Raw genomic sequence first — 19895 nt, forward strand, 5'->3', positions numbered from 1 at the left:
AGCAGCTACTGGGCCAGCTTCTCTTCATGTGCTCCTCAACAGAAATTGCACTGCATGGGATCATTTCAATGTGCAAGCAGGTTTGTCTAATCTCAGTATTAGTGACAAAAAGCCCCACAAAAACCAAAAACAAACAAACAAACAAGTTGGGACTGTACAGTCATATAATAAAATCATAAAGCAACATCCTTGAAATTATTTGTTCTACTCATCAACTAGACAGAGAGGTGTTCAATGTAAGAAATTCAAATAAGATGAATGCAAACTTAGTAAATGGTAGGTTAGTAGTATTCAGGTTGAGAGTTTCGAATCTTAAATTTGACTGTACAAAGAATATCTTAATCATAGAGATCCAGGTTTCAAGCACGTTGATTCAGGATATTTAAGTCTATTGTAAAATGTCATATATTGCTCCAGTAGTGACAATGTGCATATGTAGCAAAAATTAGCAAATCTGCCCATCATTCATTCATTCATTCATTCAAATCCTTAATCAGCCATCATTCATTCTTAATATTAGTTAACAATAGAAATTCTGCATATTTTAGTGTAAGAAAATTACAGTAATGTCAATACTCCGTATCCTGTGCACTACAACTGTAAGGGAGAAAATGCAGTAGCAATCCTCTCAGAGTTTAAGCTGGTTTCAGAGACACTATTAGGAAATGAACAGTGGTTTCACAACATCATTTTATCATTTTGTAACCAGGTTAGAGGCCAATCATACATGGCCATTGCTGTAAAGTAGATAAGGTCAGAGTTCCTCCCCACTAGTATAAAGTTATCAGCTGAAATACCTTTAATAGTATTTTCTGAGAGAGAAAAAATAGGATATGATTAAACTTTAAAGGAATGTATCTCTTAATTTCTAGAGTTACACAGATATTAAACATGCAATATCTGTTAAAAGCAGTGAGAGCCATATGTCTAAATCCTATTAAACTGTGAAAAAAATTAAGAAGGTAGAATGCCTTTCCACAGAATAAATCCAATGATATAAGAAACATCCCAGTGCTCCCTGAGGGCTTTGTGGAGGGATGGGCTCTGCTGTACTGGTGTTATTTAAGCTCTACAAGAGCCAAAGCAGACTCTGGCCATGACTTACTGCCCTCTATGATAGCAGCAGACACAACAATTAAGCCTGCATTTGCAACTGTGGAATGCCTGGCTTAAGGTTATTAAGAAACTAACAGAAATTGTGACCACACTAAAAATTCACTGTCAAGAGGGATTGATTGATTCTTTACCTTTATTTGTGACTTGTGAATGCAACAAAGTAATGAATGCATCCAGCAGCTGCAGAATAAGGAACCTCCTGTCTTGTGATTACAGAACTACTTTAAAAGTATGTTGAAATAGAACTGCACCAGAATGAAAGATTAAATGTGTTGTGAAGAATCATTTGTACTTCTTCCGTGGTTTCTCTTTTTGACTGAAGAATGTTATTTATAAGTGAGTATGTTATTAAACACTGAACATAGTGCTTTACAGCCAGTAAAAGACAATAGACCAAATGTTACTGTTACCCACAGCTGGAGTGGATTGATAAAACTAGCACATTGTCTTTGCTCACATAGTTTAAAGTCTAAATAACGATATATGATCAAAAGAGTGAATTGACTTAGCAAGGTGACAGAGAAGGCAAAAAGTGAAAAAAAGCTGGATCAGTCAGTTATAAAATGCATAACTGGATAAATATTTTGCTGGGTGCCCTAAGCTTTAAAAAAGTGATCTATGGTTAATGTTTACATTACAAAAATTAAGGATTTTCAAAACAGTATTTGGAACTGAAAGGGATGACACTAGTCCCCCAAAATCTACTCAGTGCTTTAAAATGAGTGAATGCTTGCATATATGTTATACTTCTCCCTTTATATATGATCCAGTAAACTGGGAAAAAGGTAGGTGTCATTGCTATCATGTCATTTGACAGAAGAACTTACTAGCAATCTATCATTTACACATTTTCACATTTATCTTTTCAACCATATGTTTTTTTACAAAAATTAGAGTTGAAAACCTGGCATACCATTCAAGGTCCAAGGATGTTCTTCATGAAGAAATCCAATTATTTTTTTCTCTAACTTCAGCAAAACCTTGAGAGAACAAAGTGGAATATTGGGGAAAAAAATAAAAAGAACAAAAAAAAACCCAAGAGAGCTAGTGGCTAAACACACAGCAGAAAATACTCTCCCAGTTGCATGATAATATTGGTAAAACTGAATAAAAGTTCTCCTTTTGCACTGTTCCAAGTATATGATTTGGACAAGTATTAGTTATTCCAATATAAATTCAAGTGTGATTTTTAAACTGACAACCCTTTTGTAAAATATTGCATGTGCTCTACTTTTTCCAGAATAACAACCATCACATAGGGAATTATTTTGTAATGGACATAGTTGAACAAAAATTTTTGAGCATCTTTGTATAAAGCAGCTCCTGGTAGTTTAAAGAGGGGCAGAAATAGGATAAGGAAATTAATCTGGAAGGATCCAGTGGAAAGAATTTTTTTAAAAATTTCAAATTGTGGGGAGCTTTGAAGGATCATCTGGGCAGGGGTGGGGGATGCTGCCCCAAGCCTGCATTGACTCTGTCCCTAAGAAATTGTTCTACCCTTGCAAAGCACAGAGACCAAGTGTTTTATAAGATTTTATGTTCCAAATACAACTATTTTTAAAGTTCTGTGAGTGAGAACTGCAATGTTCCTGACTAGGGAACTATGCTTAATATACCTGTTAGTGTATAAGTCATCTTCTAAAAGGAAAGCAGCTTCATTTTTGCTATTTTGTGATGAAATCCACAGCAACAACCATACTGAATGTTACCAATCATCCCATCCTGCATGTTGAATTAAAATTATTTTCAGCAATTTGTAAAAAAGTCCCAAATTATTGTAAAGACTAAACATTGTGTTAAAATAGAAGAAATACTCCTGTGGAATGAAAGTAAGCTTTTTCTGATGTTTCAGAATTATTTTATGTTGATTTCTCAATGCCACTTAGCAGACATTTAGCTGGCATCATAAAAACTTGTTCTAGGTCCTGCTGACCTTTTTGGAAGAAGAACCCGAGCTTGTATTTGTAGATTTTAAAGAACAAAGGTGAAAACTAAATGAACTGCTGCTCTCTGTCCTAAGAACATGAAAACACAGTGCAACCCTATTACTCAGTGAGGATCTGTTCACTGGAAAATCACCGAGGGAATAATGAGGGGGGAAGAACACGAGGAGGAGGAAAAGGTGAGAAGAAAAGAGAAAGAGGGCAAGAGAGAGCGAAGAGGAAAAGGGAATTTGCTTTTGATGTCACAGTTCTATCAGCTCATGCATTTTTCATGGATACCAACTAGTGCTAAAATAATGCTGTGCTGACAATACAAGCACGAAAAAAAGCAGCCAGGTTCCCAAACATCGTGATACTGGCTTAAAAATAATAGGATTTACAAAAATTTGTAACTCAAAGCTTTCTTACCCTTCTAATTCGTAAGCCTTTTGGGGCTGCATATTCCAGCATTTCTCTCAAACTTGAGATTTATTATTTTTAAGGTGACCTGAGGTTCCAATTTAATTACATCTGCTGAAGAGCTTAAAACAAAGCAAAGTGTTGCAAAATCGCTGCAACCCTAAGAACTGGCAACACTAAATGTCATAAGTATGGCGTACTATACAGTTTTGAGGCAAAGTTGACTAAAAATTACCAGATGTTAGATACAAGGGCATTAATTCAAGTAGCATTTGTGCCCTTTGCTAGAGAGAAAATAAAAACTGAAAGGGAAGCCAGCTGGTAAATGAAAATAAATTGGTAGGACTCAGGAGTTAACCTGGTTTGCAGTTCAAGCTTTGTAAACTTAATTTGAGGAAGTGAACATTAACATTTCTCAGTGCTTTTGATTAAAACCTGATCTTTTAAAAATAAAGTAATTAATGGATTGTATGTATACATTCTTTTAGGTTTTAGTCACACATGCTACAGCAGTGCCGATTGCTGCCTTTACTTGCAGAAGAAAACAAACCATGCACAGGTGCAGGAAACAGCACCAGACCTTTATTTGCAGGAATGGCATTTTCAGTTGTTGAATTATTTAGAGATCAGCCTTCAGATATTAATCACCTCAATAGTCCTAAGAACTTTCTACAGTTACTCTGTAGATTTTTTAATAAAAACACTACACTTAGTTCTAATGAATTACAATGGATGTGGACTTTCTGTGGTTTTTGTCTTCCAACCTAGCTAGCACTCTTAGGAAAGCAATTAATTTAATACTCCAGTTTTAATTACCAATGACACTGTAAATGCATTAGTGTTAAAAAAAAAAGGTAATAAAAAAAGAATACATTAATGAAACCACTTAATGACATTTTCGGTGAACGGGGAAGAAAAGCAATGTTAGGGGGCCCACGTACAACCCTCATGCTCATCTTAATTATATACAATCGCACTTTCTGCAAAATACACCCGTACGCCCCCGCCGATAGCACTGTGGCTCGGGGGCTGTAACTGAGAGCAACGCGCCCGGCCCTGCACTGTCAAACGCAGGGAAATCCGCCGGGAATCAGCCCCGCAGGAGACGCGCCGGGGCCCCTGCTCGCAGGGCAGGTACGAAGGGCAGAGAGGGGGTGGCTCCGGGCGAGCGGGGGGTCCCTCCGGGGCCGGCGGTGTCACAGCTGCTCGGCGGCCCCTCGGCACCGGCTGTGACGCCGCTGGCGGAGGCGCGGGCGGGCAGCACCGCACGCCGCAGGCTCGGCCGCCCCGCCGAGCCGTGACCGCCGAGCCAGGGTCGCCGCGCTTAAGCCGCCCGCAGCCCGGCCCGGCCCGGCCGCAGCGCCGCGCCGAGAGAGCCGCCTTCCCCCCGGCAGCGGGGCTGGGCGCACCCTCCGCACCGGAGGTCTCCGGCTGATAATTCAAAAATGGAGGATGCGCCCTCTCAGCCATTAATTAATAATGTAGCTCGCTGTCTTCCTGTGTGACACACGCTGGAAGGCACCGAGCGGCCAATAAAGATGTAGGGGAGAGCAGGGGAAGGCTCCTCCCCGCAGCTCTTCCTGATTGAGGGCTTGAAGAAGTAGATCAAAAACTTCCCAGGAGCCGGCGGGGGGGGGATGGGGGGCTGAGGAAAGGGAAGAAACGCGGCGAGGGGGACCGCGCTCCGCACCGCCCGAGCAGTGAGCAGAGCCTGCGGCCGCACCAGGTGGGCAGGAGGAGAGGGAGCCCCGCAGCCCCCGCTGGACAGGCCGGAGGCCGGGCTGTTCCCCGCGCCGCGGCCGCGCTGTCCCGCGGCGGCGGAGCCCGGCAGCTGCCGGGCCGGGGCGAGGCGCGGGGCGGGAAGGGCGAGGACCCCACTTAGACAGCGACCCGGCAGGAAGGGAAGGAGGGAGATAAGTGGTCGGCGCTGCCCCTCCTAGGTGTTTGCTTTGCGGAGAGGAGGAGGAGGAGGCGGAGGCGGTGGGGGAGTGGAAGTTGGTGTCCGGCGCGGCGTGTGTGGGTCAGAGGCGGGGGAAAGGGGGTGACCCGAAGGCAGGGGCGCCGCAGGAGACAAAGCGCGGCCGGGGTATCCCCGAGCCGAGCACGTTGCGCGGCTGGCGCGGGGGTTGCCGCCTCCGCCCGCCGCTCGGCGTCATGGCCCCATTGTGAGGCGGGCGGAGGCGGAGGAAGGTGCCGCCGTTGGTCCGCGCGCAGTCCCAGGCAGGCAACGGCGTGTCGGGCACACAAAAGGCTCCGCCGAGCTGCCACCGCCGCTCCTGCTCGCTCCTGCCTTGGCTCCCCCGGGAGGAGGGACACGCCGGGCCCGCTCCCTCCTCCCCGGGCTAGTGGGCTCCTCTGCCTCGCTTAATCCCTCCGTGTTTTTTTATTCTTCCCCGTACCCCCTGAAGCTGATCCTGGGGCAGGAAGAGAGCCTGGAGCAGGGCGATGCCGCTGCTGCACCGAAAGCCCTTCGTGAGGGTGAAGCCCCCCGCCGACCTCCGGCCGGACGAGCGTGTTTTCCACTGCAGGGTCACTAATGAGATCTTCAGGAACTACGAGTAAGAAACAGCCCCGTGTCGGTGTCCGCGTCCCTATGTCCGTCCTGGACTCCCCCGCCAACCCCCCCGCGCTCCGGCGGTGGCGGGCAGGGAGCGACTGGAGCCCCCAAGGACTCTGACACCTGGGCGGGCAGGGAGGGAGGAAAGGGGATTCCCCGGATCGCCGCGGGGAGCCTTGCCGGGGGGTGTGAGTGGGGGACCGCGGCTGGCGCCGAGCCTGTGCCCTCGCGAGGGGGTTGGGGGAAGAGAGGGCGGATCTCTCGCCTGGGGCAGGGATTCCCCCTGCCCCTCCTCGGCGGGGGTACCCCGCGGCCCCCTTCACCCTCGGGGAAGGAAGACAGCCGGCACCTTCCCCCCTCCTTCTCTCGCTCCTTCCGCGGTGTCGCCCCTGCCGGGGAAGTGAAAGTTGCGCGTGTGGGAGGCGGCGGGCGGCAACGAGCGTCTGCCGGGCTCGGGCTCTCCCTCCCGTCCGCCCCCGCCGGCAGCCGCGTGTCGGCGGCGCAGGGCGCTAGGCCGCCCCGCGGAAGGGGCAGCGCCGGGCCCGCGTTCAGCCGGCGCAGCGGGGCCGCCCGCCCGGCGTGTGCCGGTGCCCTATTGTTGTGCTGACGGCCGGGCAGGGGGCACCGGCTGCCGGGCCCGCTGGGCTTCTCCGGGCTGGGTTTCCCGGCCGGCTCTCGCCGCGGTTAACCCCTTGCTGCCGGCCCTCGCCGCGCCGCCCAGGGCCGCGCTCGCCCCGCCTCCGCGGGGAGCTGCCGGCTGATCCGGTTGGAAATGGCCGGCGGGGGAGCGCGGCGCGGGGTCGCTGCACCTGTCCGGCGGGGCAGGGGTCCCGCCGCCGGAGCCCTCCCGTGCCGGCTGGGCGGGCGGGCGGCACAGCCGGGGGTTAAACCCCGCCTGAAGCCCAGCGAGCGCACCTGTCACCTTAGGGGCTTTTTTCCTAGTGAGGCTTTTATCGCTCTTCCCATCCTTTATATATATATATTTATTTTTTAATTATTATTATTATTATTATTTTTCCCCGCGTGTACAAAGCTGAACAGTGTAGGTGAAATTCCCGTTAACGTGTGACGGTGGATGGCACGGGTAGTCCCGAACTTGCAGCCACTCACTTCACCGCTTGTAAGAACAATGGACAGAAAGTATTTACCAAGACGTTTTTCAAAAGCCGATAAATTACGGGTTTTCACCACCAGTCTGATCCAGCAACATTCCCGCATACAAAAGGCCCCCACATCCAAACTATAATTTTTTGAAGATGTGCAGACTTATGAGGTTAAATCTAAAATGCTTTTAGTTTGCAACATCTGAAGTAAAAGCACACCTAAATCTTTTTCATGTTTAGACTTGTTTTTGTTGTTCAAATACACTTAATAAAACTGTAAAGAAGCTGGATTAGGTAACTTTGAAGGGCAATGCCTTACTGTTCCCTGAACTATATACTCTCGGGGTGCTGATTATGTTGTTGGGAGTTCTGTAAGGAGTATTTTCTTGATAGGGCGTATAAGAACCTAACAAGGGAGAGGTGACACCCTCCTGTTTCTGTAGGAATTAAGTCCCCCTCCCCCAGCTTCTGATATTGCTTTGCTTATTGATATTGAATTGCTTATTCTGATAAGCTGCTTTTCTGGTTACAATTATTATCACATCATTAGATGACTCTAATGTATTTGTTGACACTGGGAAAATCCGTTGACACAGGGAAATATGTTTCAGGTATGCGTAGTTTTACTAAAATTTCAGTATGAAAAGTATCCTTTAAAAACGTCTGTTCTCAAAATGTTTGGTGACTATTAGAAGAATTCTGACAGGCTTATTTATACTGCAGAGGTGTTGTCAATAAGTATGAAAGACCAAATTCCTTACTTAACCAAAGTTCACAAATTAAGGAGTAAATTTAGATGTGTTCCCACAGGCGATCCCTAGAAATGTCAGTAGGTGGTTAGCTGAGAGGTCAGGCCTTAGAATGTGGTATTTGGGAAGACTACAGAAAACTCTTCTATGCTTGTTTTTTGTGTATGGGGGTGTGTGTGTTTTTTGGTAATGGTTTGCTTTTGTTGATTTTGTTTTCTGGCCCTTTTTGTTAGGTTGGGTAAAATTGGTGCATTGGATTGGCAAATTTAGTGCTTTCTTTACCTAGCAAAGTGTTCTGGCGCAGATGGATTGTAAGTTTAGGTTACTGTTAGTTGTGGCATAAATTTCTGGAGAACATAAGGTTGGTCATCTTTTAGACCGTTTTAAAGATGCTGATCCTTCTCTCTGCTGATTGATAATGCCTTCTGAAAACAATATTACCTATTTTTTTGCCTAAGCAAGGGTAATTAGATTAATAGGGATAGGGAGGGCCCACTTCCTAAAAACTGTATTAGCTGTTTCATGAAAGAAAGCCATTGTCTAAGTCAGATTTCTCCGAATCTACTATTTGAGAGGAGAATTTAAAAATTACAGAGTCTGGCTAGATGAAGAGGGCTGTACAGATATATATGATAACCTGAATTCACCCCCTACATCAACTGTATGAGTGCTTTTAACTAGTACAAACACTTAAGACTCAAGCTGGTTTTGTGTTTGGTTTTTTTGGGTTGTTTGGTGGGTTTTTTGGCAGAGCACAAACTTAGTGGTGAAAAGCTGCTTCCATGCATGTGTCAGCTTTAGTAGAGTTTATTAGAAATCACACATTAGTATTATTCTCTTCTATATAAGAAATCGTTATACTAATATGAGAAAAATTTAGCAAGACTAGTATTTTGTAAAGTGACTTTCCTGTAAAGAATGTATTTCCTCTTTAATTGGAAATGCAATCACATAATTTTGTAACCCTTTCAGAAGGGAGGGAGTATGTCCAGTTAGATTTATCCTTGGTAACAGAAACTGGGAAAGCTGATGTTTTCCATGCATGGTTATGTTCCTGGTTAGAGGGACAGACCACCAAGGAAAATCTGTGGAGTCAAAGTAGGAAAATCGAGTATGGATGTGCATGAGATGTATGGAATGCATGAAAAACATATTGAACCAGTGGGATGTTACCACCAGTCTTTGACACCTTGTCTGTGAAAGTTAATAGCTGATAGAGGTGTGCAGAGAAAGCTACTAATAAAGTGTGGGAAGTCTTGTATATGAAGATAATTTGAAAAAAACCCAATGATGAGTAGTATAGACACAGTGGTAGGAATGTTTCTCATTCTAGAATGTGAGAGGGGGAGGAAGAGCAGTTTCTCCTCATGTTCAAAACTTTGTGAAACTTCTTTACAGATTGGCCTGTAGAGTTCTTGGTTAGTCAAATAGAGTTTTTTTCAAAAGGCTTTTTAAGTGTCCTTAGTTAAATTAGGTGAATTTTCCTGTTTTCTTGGAGAGAAACTCATCACTTTAAATGTATTCCTTGATGTATAATTAACCTACAAATATTAAGGGAAAAAAAAATATTTATCATGGTTTTCTTGTTTGTTTTGTGCATTATTTGTAATGCAAATTCTTGACTACTTCTGGAGACCAAGAGTATTAAGAAAATTCTGATCCAGAATGGCAATTAGTCTTCTCTGATTACCCTCCTGTGGTACACTAAATTACTTGTTTTTAACATATGCTAAGAAAATGAATGGAAGTAAATATTTGCCATAAATGCTCTTGAGGCACACTAAAAATATAGTCGATCTTAAAATCAAGAGGAATATTTGGTTGATTCAAGAAAAAGACCACCGTAATTTCTAGGCTGATTTTTATATCCATTGTGAATGTAGTCAGCACAGAGATTGCAAGTAATTTATTTCTTGCTTCTGTTAATGACCTGCCTCCTATCAAATACCTACTGAGTACTGGCATTAAACTACCACTCTATGATTTGCTGACAATTTTACAGTTTGCCTTACCTTGCATAGAAAACTAACTAATTAAATCAAAAGAGGCATCCAGCTGAGAAGTTGGTGTTAATTACAGCTACAAAGACAAATTAGTTTTTAGTCCATGCTCCTTGAGTAGTTGAGCTGATGTGGACATCACCAGGGTCCTGCAGTTGCATTTGACTTCTCAAATGCAGACGCACCCGTGCAAGTGACCTTTGTGGATGTGTTTTGTATGAACTTCTTCCTCCGTGTTGCCAAGAGTCACAGAGATCTTGAACCAGCAAGGAAGCCCCAGAAACCATAATACCCTGGATAAAGACATAGGTAATGCTTGAGATGTGATGTAGCAGCAGATGCTCTTGCTGTTGTGAAGTTGAATGTAGAATATAATCAAGGGCATTATTACCCTTCATGTAAAGGGAAAGGGTATCACTGCTGCTGCCATTCCTTGGATTGGTAGCTGTTGTGTCTTCTTTGTCAAGCATTTTGTGGTAACTGATGTGCCCTGGAGAAGGAGTATATTTAGTGGTGTACTGTGGGATTTTGTTTTCTCTCAAACCAAGTTATAGTGAGATCCTTAAAACATTGCATTGAAACTCTGCTAACAGACTAAGCCACAGATGGTTTTGGTGCACTATAGGTAAAGATAGCTAAATAATGCTTTCAAAATGGATTGTAGCTTTTTTTTTCACACTATTTTTTTTCTTCCGTGTAAACTCGCAGGGGAAAAATCCACACAAAACAAAAGAGGAAATGAGGGAGAATGAAACTAGATACACAAAATATGCTCATATGTAAATGGAACATATTTTCTTCAAATATGTTTCAGTTAAAGTAATCTTAGCATTTTGTTCTTGTAATAATCATGGATTAGGAATTTTTAGAAAGGGGTTTGTTGACTGGGATTTTTAAATTATATTTTTCGTTGGTTTTTTTTAATTTTTTTTTCTCCTCTAAGTTCAATGCTGCTGCTTTAAATAGCATGACTGCCCGGTGTCCCCTCACAAAGAATAACAGCAGCTCTTAAAGGGACACTGTCAGTGTGAACCTCTGTCTCTCCCTTGCTCTCTGATACCTCCTTGACTTTATTTTTTTTAACTTTACTTTCTTAATCTTTAAAAAATATATTCTGGTACATTTTTTAGTAACACTTTAGAGTGTTTTTCTGTTTCCTGGCTAAAGATAGTTATCTTGGGTGAGACACAAAAATATATGTAGAAACACAGCTGAATGAAGATTGAAGTACGTGCTATTTTATCCATTGAATATCCATCCATAAAAATTACTTATTCTAATACAGAAATATTGAAATGTAGGGCAACACAAGACCTGAAGAGATCACATTTTATCTATTCTGTCATCTCACAAAAAACCCCAATCCAAACTCACGAAACAGATTTTTGTCTAACCTGTTCTTTAATATGTTTAAATAAGTATAATACACAATAAAGATGCACAGAGAATGACTGACAGCCATCTGTTCTTCATATCTTGAAGAATAGTTTATCTATGTCTCTCTCCTTTGTTCTCCTTTTTGTCTTTAGAGTAAGCAGGCCCACATTATCCATGTACTGTCAAATATATTAAGTAGATAGCAGGATAGCAGATGATATAAAAATCTGAAGTTCTGTAGCTATTAAATATTATTCAGATAATTTATCTATCCCTTCCTCTTCTGTCCTTTTCCCCTTCTTGCAGCTGATGGTTCTTCCTGAAGCATATCTCGCTCAGAGGAATCCTGGGCTCATACAGAAAGGATTATCTGAGCCAAGACCCTTCATTGTCCTCAATCTGAAATTTCCATTTTCATTTACAAAATGTTATGGTTCATCTGTCCATCTGCAGTGAACACTGTCATCTGCATCAGTGTCACTGATGAACATTTGCCAGCTTGGGTTTGCAGGGAGACTGCAAGAAAAAATTCATTGTGAACTGTCCGATTTTCTTAACCTGATTACTAGGAATTATTTGAGCAGGTCTGTCCTTTTGAAAATGGGAACACTGGTTTAGTTTTGGGTTTTTTGTAAAAGGAATGAAGTGAAACTTCTGTATAAGTATCTCACATAGCATGCAGTTGACTGAAAGTACTGTGTGCTTTGAAATAGTTGCGTTGGACTGATAAAGACAAAACAAACCTTGGTTTGTCGTGTGTATTCAGTAGTTATCAATACTAGTCCATTAATATTTGTAAAGGCAACTAAAAGCATTGTCTGAACTGGGGCATATTGAAAGATTGCTTTGCTGTCTGATCGCTGATCCATAGTATATGATATGTATTAACATGGCTTTGTGAATAGATGCATCATCTACTTCATTTAGAAAATGTTTTAATAAGCTCTGTTCTTCTGACACCTGTCAAAAATTGACAGATTTTGACTAATGAAAGCTCTTAATTCTTGATTCCAATATAATAGCTAGTAAGCAAGCAGTAACAACAATGCAATTTTAACCTTAGTTGGAAATATGTGGAAGGAGGAGAATCAATATTTACTAACGGAACAAGGGAGGAAAAGAATCTGTAGGAAAAAATATTTCAGTGCTTTTTTGTAAGAGGTATGCAAACAATGAAGGAATAAAAACTATTTAGAGAACTACTTGACATTAATTTTTTACCTCTCCCATCTTTTAGTTTGTGAGTTAAGGCACTCAAAGTCTGGAACTTATTCAAGTTGCAACATGTTTTTGTGATCTTGAAGTTATTTCGTGTTTGTACAATTTTAGGCGCTCGTCTTACAAATATTTGTGGAAATGGGGGAGATGCGAGGACGATATGACGCCTATTATTAAACTCAGTGTGATTATGCAAAAGGCTTCTTATACGAATATTCTTATATAAATATTTATTTGCAGCATTTGTAGGTGTTGATTCTGTTACTTAGTCTGTAATGAGAGGAGACTTTGGTTGTACAACAGCAATTTACCATGCCGTGGCTGAAAAATGGCAAATACCCCTTGATATCTACAAACTGTAGAGGAGTAGAGCTGCTTTTGCATTTCACGATTGTAAAAGATATTTGCAATTTGCTGCTGAATTAACTGTGAGCAAGTTTAAAATGTTAGTCAGAACTCAACTGTTTCCTTTCTTTCTTCCCCCTCCACCCTTTCTTTCTTTCCAGTGATTTTTTTGAACGCACCATTCTGTGCAACAGCCTTGTGTGGAGCTGTGCTGTCACAGGTAAACCAGGACTCACATATCAGGAAGCTCTGGAATCAGAGAAGAAGGCGAGACAGAATCTTCAAAGTTTTCCAGAGGCACTCATCATTCCAGTTCTCTACTTGGCCACCCTTACCCATCGCACCCGACTTCATGAGATCTGTGATGAAATCTTCACTTACATCAAGGATCGGTATTTTGTTGATGAAACAGTGGAAGTACTTAGAAATAATGGTGCAAGGTAAGTATATTTAAAAATACTTATTTTTGTTTGTGTGTGCATTTTTGAACCCAAACCCTAGGGTAATAAACTCCATCAAACAAATACATCCGAGTGAGGTGTGATGCTTACGCTGGCGATACTATTACGGCGCTTACCTACTTTAATTAAGAGCTGGATTGTGTTGCTGTGCTTGATACCTTCCCTTCACTTTGAAGCAGCTGTGGAGATATGACAGTGCTCTCAGGTTTTGACACTGTTTGCGTGTTGTTTTGTCTGTGTGGTGGATTTGCAAAGGAATGTTGGTCTTTTGGTGTGAGAAAGGTGGGTTGTTTGTAGAGTAAGATTTAATGAGAAGTTAGAGGAAGATAGAAATTTAAGAAATACACAACAGTTTTGATGAATCATTCAGAATTAATGGCCAAACTACTGAAAGCTTAAAATACTTGATAAATGTTGGATTTTTACTTCTTAGGTAGTGCAAAAATTGTGATTACATTATCAGTGAAGTTGGGAATTAATTGTATAATGTTTATAATATTTGATTATCTGGAATTTAGGTTGATAGAGGTGTCTTCCCTCTCAGAGTTAGTGTTATACTTACTGTTATACTGGAGTATTTACTGCAAATGTTTTTATTGTTGTCTTAGACTGATTAAAACCTTGGAAGAATTTTAAGCTTCAAATGTGTTCTTTCTTATATCTGTAGTCTAAATAAGCTTGATCTTTCTTTAAAGCAGCTTCCATGAGGGGTCCAGAAAACACCCATATTTTGTCTAAATGAGTTTACAGTTTCACCTAATTGAGGTTTAAGATGTGAAAAAACATGCTTAGCTTGGATGTACCTGCAGATTGGTGCTAAAACCTTTGTGGGTACAGCTATTGCTGCTGGGGTTTTTATTGTTTGTAAAGTCATTTTATTTTGCTTTTTTTCAGAAGGTAGGTGACAGCTTACACTTCCGAGTAGAAGGGACTCCTCTGGGTAGCCTGATACTTAGTGCATAGTCTGGTGTTTGTTGGGTGATAGGAGTGGGCTGGTTCAAAATGGTCATTGGAGAACAGTTATTCTGTGTGAGTTTTTGTAGTGGCTGATCCAGATATTATTTATGGCAAATTTTGTATTACACCAGGAAGAAAAATCTCGATGCACTGCAGGACATAACCATACCAATTTCCTTACAACTTATGTACATAAGGTCAATGCTTAATAGAAAAGCTTTCCTTCTCTTCACTGCTCTGTCCTTTTCAACCAGTAAAGTGCCAGTCTGCAAAGCCAGGATGAGAACAACTTCAGCAGGGTTACTGCCTTCTGTATGGAAAATGTATATCCAAAGTTTCTTTCTCTCTTTCTCATCTTTATACTTGTCAAACAACTAGACTGAGGTTACCACTGGCAGTTATTTTGCTTAGAGAATAAGGTGTTTGTTTTATTTGTTTATTTAGAAACATGAATATTATATTATGAACTGTCAGTATAGTTCAGGTGTTCTTTTTCTTTTGCTCAATGAAATGCCTTAGTATCTTCAGAGGTAGAAAACAATTAGTTTCCAAAATAATAGCAAAAACAAATATTCAACAAGTTTTTTCCCTCAAGAATAACTCTTTCTGTTACTTTTCTAAAATATTTGCATATGTGCATTATAGCTTTCCAAAGGTAAAGTTGTGATATCTTCTTAAGAGAGTGCTGCAGGTTTTTTTTACCAGCCTTTAATTCAACCTTCTTGGTTACTCAAACTTGTGTTGAGATAAACACAAAATTGTTAGATGTGTATGTTCCACTTTCACTGATCAGTAGGTGAACAGGATATAGGCTAATTTCTTGAGTGTGCGAGATGGGCTGGATACCATTCAAAAGATACAAAGTTTAAAATAAAATTTATTTCCATCAGAAATTAGCCTGCTAGAGATGGTATATTTTAAACTACATAAGTATAAATTGGTGTAAAATGAAGAATAAAAACCTTGCCTTAGCTGATTGTATGCCACTGATACTGTAGACAAAGGTATAGCAGGGAGCTAGTTCCGACCTTTAATACTAAATCCGGGAAACACTGCAAATAGCATGGTAATGTGGAGGGACTTTTATGCTCAGAGGTACATAATTAAAGAATACAAGTGGGAGGAGGTGAGGCGTAGTTATTTGTCTGCCAATTAACAGTTGACTTTGACCTGCATTTTGAAGTACTGCATCGGGGATTAAGTGTACCAACTCATGTTACTTGTGCATAATACGGCTTTTCAGCAGAACTGTTTGCACGTATTTGTCATTTGCAGCTACATTTTTGTGATCTTTTCTAGAAAAATGTATCACAGTCCATCTATATTGTAATAGCATCCTATGAGAGCAACAGAATTTGGCAGATCATGAAAACCCAGTTATTTTGTGGTGTTGTAAATTCTTCCACTGCTTTTAAAGTTTTTTGCATGTGTAATGTCAGCAGGATTTTTTGGTTTTCTGAGCTCTGTGCATCATTTAATGCCAAGCCTACTACATAATGTATGTGTAACCAAGGCTTGCTCAAACAATTTAAATATTGATATTTTATTTTATAACTGCTGACTTTGCATGTGTAATATTCTTTTAAGATAGCTTGCAGTTTCTAGATTTTGAACAAAATAAGTGTTAGGGAGCCCAAACACTAGAAGGCTTAGCATTTTGGCTTAATATAAATGTTTTTATCCTTGAGCATATGAAGTTGTCTATAATACTGCAAGACATGACAGCTGATTTGCAAAGAGAGGACAAGTGCTTTGTTCAGAGTCTAGGAAGATGCTGGGATTTTTTGAAACCTGAGTGCTCTGGTTTTTGCGGTGTCTAATGCTCCATTACTTTCTCTGATCTTAGTCTCTTCTGGTTTCTAGCCTTTTGCTGTGCTGCTCAGTTTTGAATTTGGCTAATTGTGCCTTCTTACTAAGGTCTGGTAAGAGGAACTCAAGAGAGTTTGGGATATACTGTCCTCCTCTTGTTTGTATGTTTGGTGTCTCCAACAACTGTTGTCAACCAGTAGCAAATTGCAGGGAAAGCCCCCCCAGTCCTATCATATGCCGTGTTCAGGTGGTCTCTAAAAATTATGGGTGCATTTTGGCAATCTATTAGAAGCCGCAAGGAGATATTCTGCTTGCGCTTTAACCCTTTCAAGTGATGTATTGATTAAAAACTGCCATCTTTCTTGGTTTGTATGTGTCTGACTTTTCTCCAAAGTGGCAGCTGTGCTATGCTTTCAAACACAAGGTGCTCAGACTTCCAGTTGAAGAAGTGTAGGAATTGTGTAACAATATTTTCCTAATACTGCCTTCACAAAAGACAAAATTACTATTTGAAATATTGGTCAGAAACATTATAGAATAAAAAGAGAATACTTAATCTAAAATTAAGTTTGAGTTGCTAAAGAATTTAAACCAGTTGACATTGTAAATATTGTTAATTAGAATGTCACATTGCAGTTTATGGAAAGTAGTTTATTGAAAAAGGCATGGAAATTATTTGAGATTTTGTTGGGGGGAGGCTTAGAGCAATATTTCATGTTAGCCATGGGCAATTAAGGTATAAAATAAGCAGCTAATGTTTTAGCTCACATTTTATTGAAGAAGAGGAAATATGTTGATCACATTACTGGAATTGCTTCCCATATTTGACATTCAGAACTGGAAGTTCAAGACCCATCATGTACTTGTTGGTCTTTTGATTTTCCACAAGGAATAGTGTCTCTTGCAGTAACCTGTCCATTTGTTGCTGTCTTAGTACTATGTTTTATTATTGATATTTGAAACTTGTGAAATGGATTTTCAACATTTTGACATCTGAAGACAGTTACCTGAAAGCTGAAGCTATGTGGTATAGAAGGCCTACCCAAAAATAATAACCTCAGCTAATGCCTCAGACATACTAAAAAAAAAAAAAAAAACCCTTTCAACAGCTTGACTTGCTCAGAAGTAAGACCTGTTCTTTTCTGCTTGAAGTCAGCAGCATGCTTTTTGGATTTTACAACTACTTTAATTTGTTGGAGGAAAATCTACATTTAAAGCCCATGTAAACAACCTATTGTGATTGATTGTCAGTATTCTGAATCTGTGTGCTATCACAAGAAGTAATGCCATCCTTCTTTATGAGGATTGGTAAGTGAGGGGTTTGATAACTAGTTAATTAAACTCTAAGCTTTTGGTCTGACTTGAGCAGTGAGGAAATCTGACAACGCTACCTCCACTCTTAAAAATAGCTTATGTGGTGATGTCTTCTCTTCCCCATGTGTAGGTTGGGGCACAACCAATTCTTGTTCATCAGTTAGGATGGCACTTAATTAAAAAGTCAGCCACTTACAGACTGAAATAGATTGCTTAAAGGTCAGTGTGTAAGAAGGAAGAAAATCATACAGAAAGGAATATATTTTTTTCATTGAATTTGACCACTAGATGACACCACTGCAAAAGAATACTTGCCTGATGTCTGTTAGCAAGCAACACCAGAATGCTTTCAAAAATGAGCCTACTTACAGTAGTAGTAGATGGTGTTCTGTTAGGAAGATTGCTGCATCTGATCATATATTTAAGTAGGTTAAGATCCTTTCTCTGCTTTGAATGATCTGATGTTGATAATTGTCAGGCTGCAGGAAACATAATCAGAGATCAAACTTCTTTTAACACGTCAATTGTTTCACTGGTGTCCCAGTGCTTTAGGAGTGTTCATTTAGGAGTGGATTAACCATTGCATTAGGCCAATTAAAAGATTTACATACTGTTTTCATCTCTGTAAGTCTTAACTGGGGCACGCCAAACATGTTGCTGGTCAAAACTGTAGCTGATAAGGAGTTAGGATGGTGGAAGACAATCCTTGCAAGAGATAAAGTTATAGCTAATTTTCCAACTTTTTTATTCAAACTGGCAAGTTGCTTATATCTATCTGTCTATATCTATATATATAGATAGATATTTGTAGTTGTCTTCTGAGTGCTAGGATGAGTTATTATATAATAAGATCACTAGGTAGAGAGTGACAAAGTGTCTTGCATGTTTAGACTGATGAGTTACAGAGAATTTAAATTATTTAAATTATAGTTACTAATTGTGTGGCTTTTTAGTGGTAATGCTTAAATGTAGGTTCCTGTATACGAAGCAAGTTTACTACTTTATTTTGCAAGGTGAATTTGAATTCCAGAAAATATCAAAACTAGCATGATGTCTATGAAACAACAGCATTTTTGATAATACTGGAGATCAGCTTACCTATTCATAAAGCAAATACAGTGTGCATTTTTTCAGCATAGCTGTTTAAGGATCAGTCAACTTCTGGCCTGGAAAAATAATGTTTAAGGAATTTACTTTCCACTGCCCTTAAATCCTTTGGGATGTAAACGTAAATTTGTTGACTAATAAATATGTTTCTATTTGACTAATGGCAGCTATATGATGATGATATATGGGAAAGAACCTGCAATTCCTTTCTTATAGGTTGTTAAACAGCTGTTAAACAATTGGCACTGCCAGTCTCTGGTAGGTCTGATTCTCACACTCTGTATTTTATAACTATAAATTCAAAGGTAAAGGTTTTGGTTTGTTTTAGTACTTACTTGTTTTTTATCAGTACAATGTTATGAACCAAAGGCTGGGCAGTCAAAATGATACATATACCAGTGTAGTATTGTCCTAGTTCTGCAGGAGGCAGTCTGTACGTGCTCTTGTCCTAAGCAAAACCATGTTTCTTACTAGTTTCTTTGAAATTTGAAACATACAATCTTAACTATAACTTGACAGACAAATGAAGATACTAAAACTCAAAAGCAGCAGCTCTTTCTGTACTTCAGGAAGCCGTTATGAGCATAAAACATGTCTCCTTGTTGTGTGCTTTTGTTTGTGTGTGCATTAAACAGTATCAGTTAGCTTAGTAAAAGATGTCACTTACTCCTTCAGATCTTGTCTCTCTTACTTCTTTAATTACTCTCAAGCGTATGGGAACTGTTAGGATGAGGAGATGAGTGACTGCACTTACTTGACATTTGCTTCTTAAAATCTTCCTAAAAGCTGACAAAACAGAATGGTGCTGTAGCTTTTTGGTGCTTTTTAGCACTTGCTACTACAGCTTCTTGTATTATTCTTATGGGGGTTTCTGTATTCAGCTAACTTTACATACTGTTAGAAAAAGTGTGCTTCTTAAATTTTGGCATTTTAAAAACATTACTTTCATTTGTGTGTCTTAAAAAGTGAATTTGCTTCTGACTCACTGATCATTGTGGGTTTTGTTTTAAAATTTGGCTTCGAAGTGTTGCAATATTCCCCCACTGTCTCATTTGAAAGAGCCATGTGCCATCTAAGGGATAGTTTTTGTCTGCTTATCATAAAGCATAAAGAGACACATTTACAACTCATCTGAGCCTTCAGGGTATCTTGTTTTTTGGACTTGAAATGGGGACATAGCTGAATACCAGACTATTATTTCTGTCAGAGTAATTAGTGCCAGCCAGATCAAAAGCTGGTGTGCAGAATGCTCAATGGAGGAGCTGTGAGAAGTGGTCTCTCCTCTCAGAGCCTCTCTAATGCCAGCCTTGGTTGGATGTAAAGGCCTGCATGGCATTTGGGAAGAACTTTACTGGGAAGCAAAGTGCCAGTAGTTGTAGGGTCGAGGTTTTTAAGCTGGTATCCTGTAATGGTTTTGGCCTGTTACTGGAGTGCAGATTC

General features: G+C 40.5%; 1 protein-coding gene across 6 annotated transcripts in view; it reads left to right on the top strand.

Moving 5' to 3' along the window:
• Positions 1-4574: 4574 nt before the first annotated feature.
• The window catches only part of BAZ1A (bromodomain adjacent to zinc finger domain 1A), a 65161-nt gene continuing 49840 nt past the window's right edge, over positions 4575-19895 (top strand). For 2 of the 6 annotated variants that reach the window (XM_064423953.1, XM_064423955.1), the window contains exons 1-2: positions 5693-6016; positions 12969-13247. In XM_064423953.1, coding sequence (XP_064280023.1) covers positions 5904-6016; positions 12969-13247 — 392 coding nt within the window. In that variant the 5' untranslated portion in view covers positions 5693-5903. Of the gene's footprint in view, positions 4593-5063; positions 5185-5691; positions 6017-12968; positions 13248-19895 lie in introns of those variants that run through there. The other 4 variants (XM_064423951.1, XM_064423952.1, XM_064423950.1 and 1 more) reach the window with 4 other exon arrangements.

The sequence above is a fragment of the Passer domesticus genome, chromosome 6 (genome assembly GCF_036417665.1).
Source record: "Passer domesticus isolate bPasDom1 chromosome 6, bPasDom1.hap1, whole genome shotgun sequence".
Classification (NCBI taxonomy): Eukaryota; Metazoa; Chordata; class Aves; order Passeriformes; family Passeridae; genus Passer; species Passer domesticus.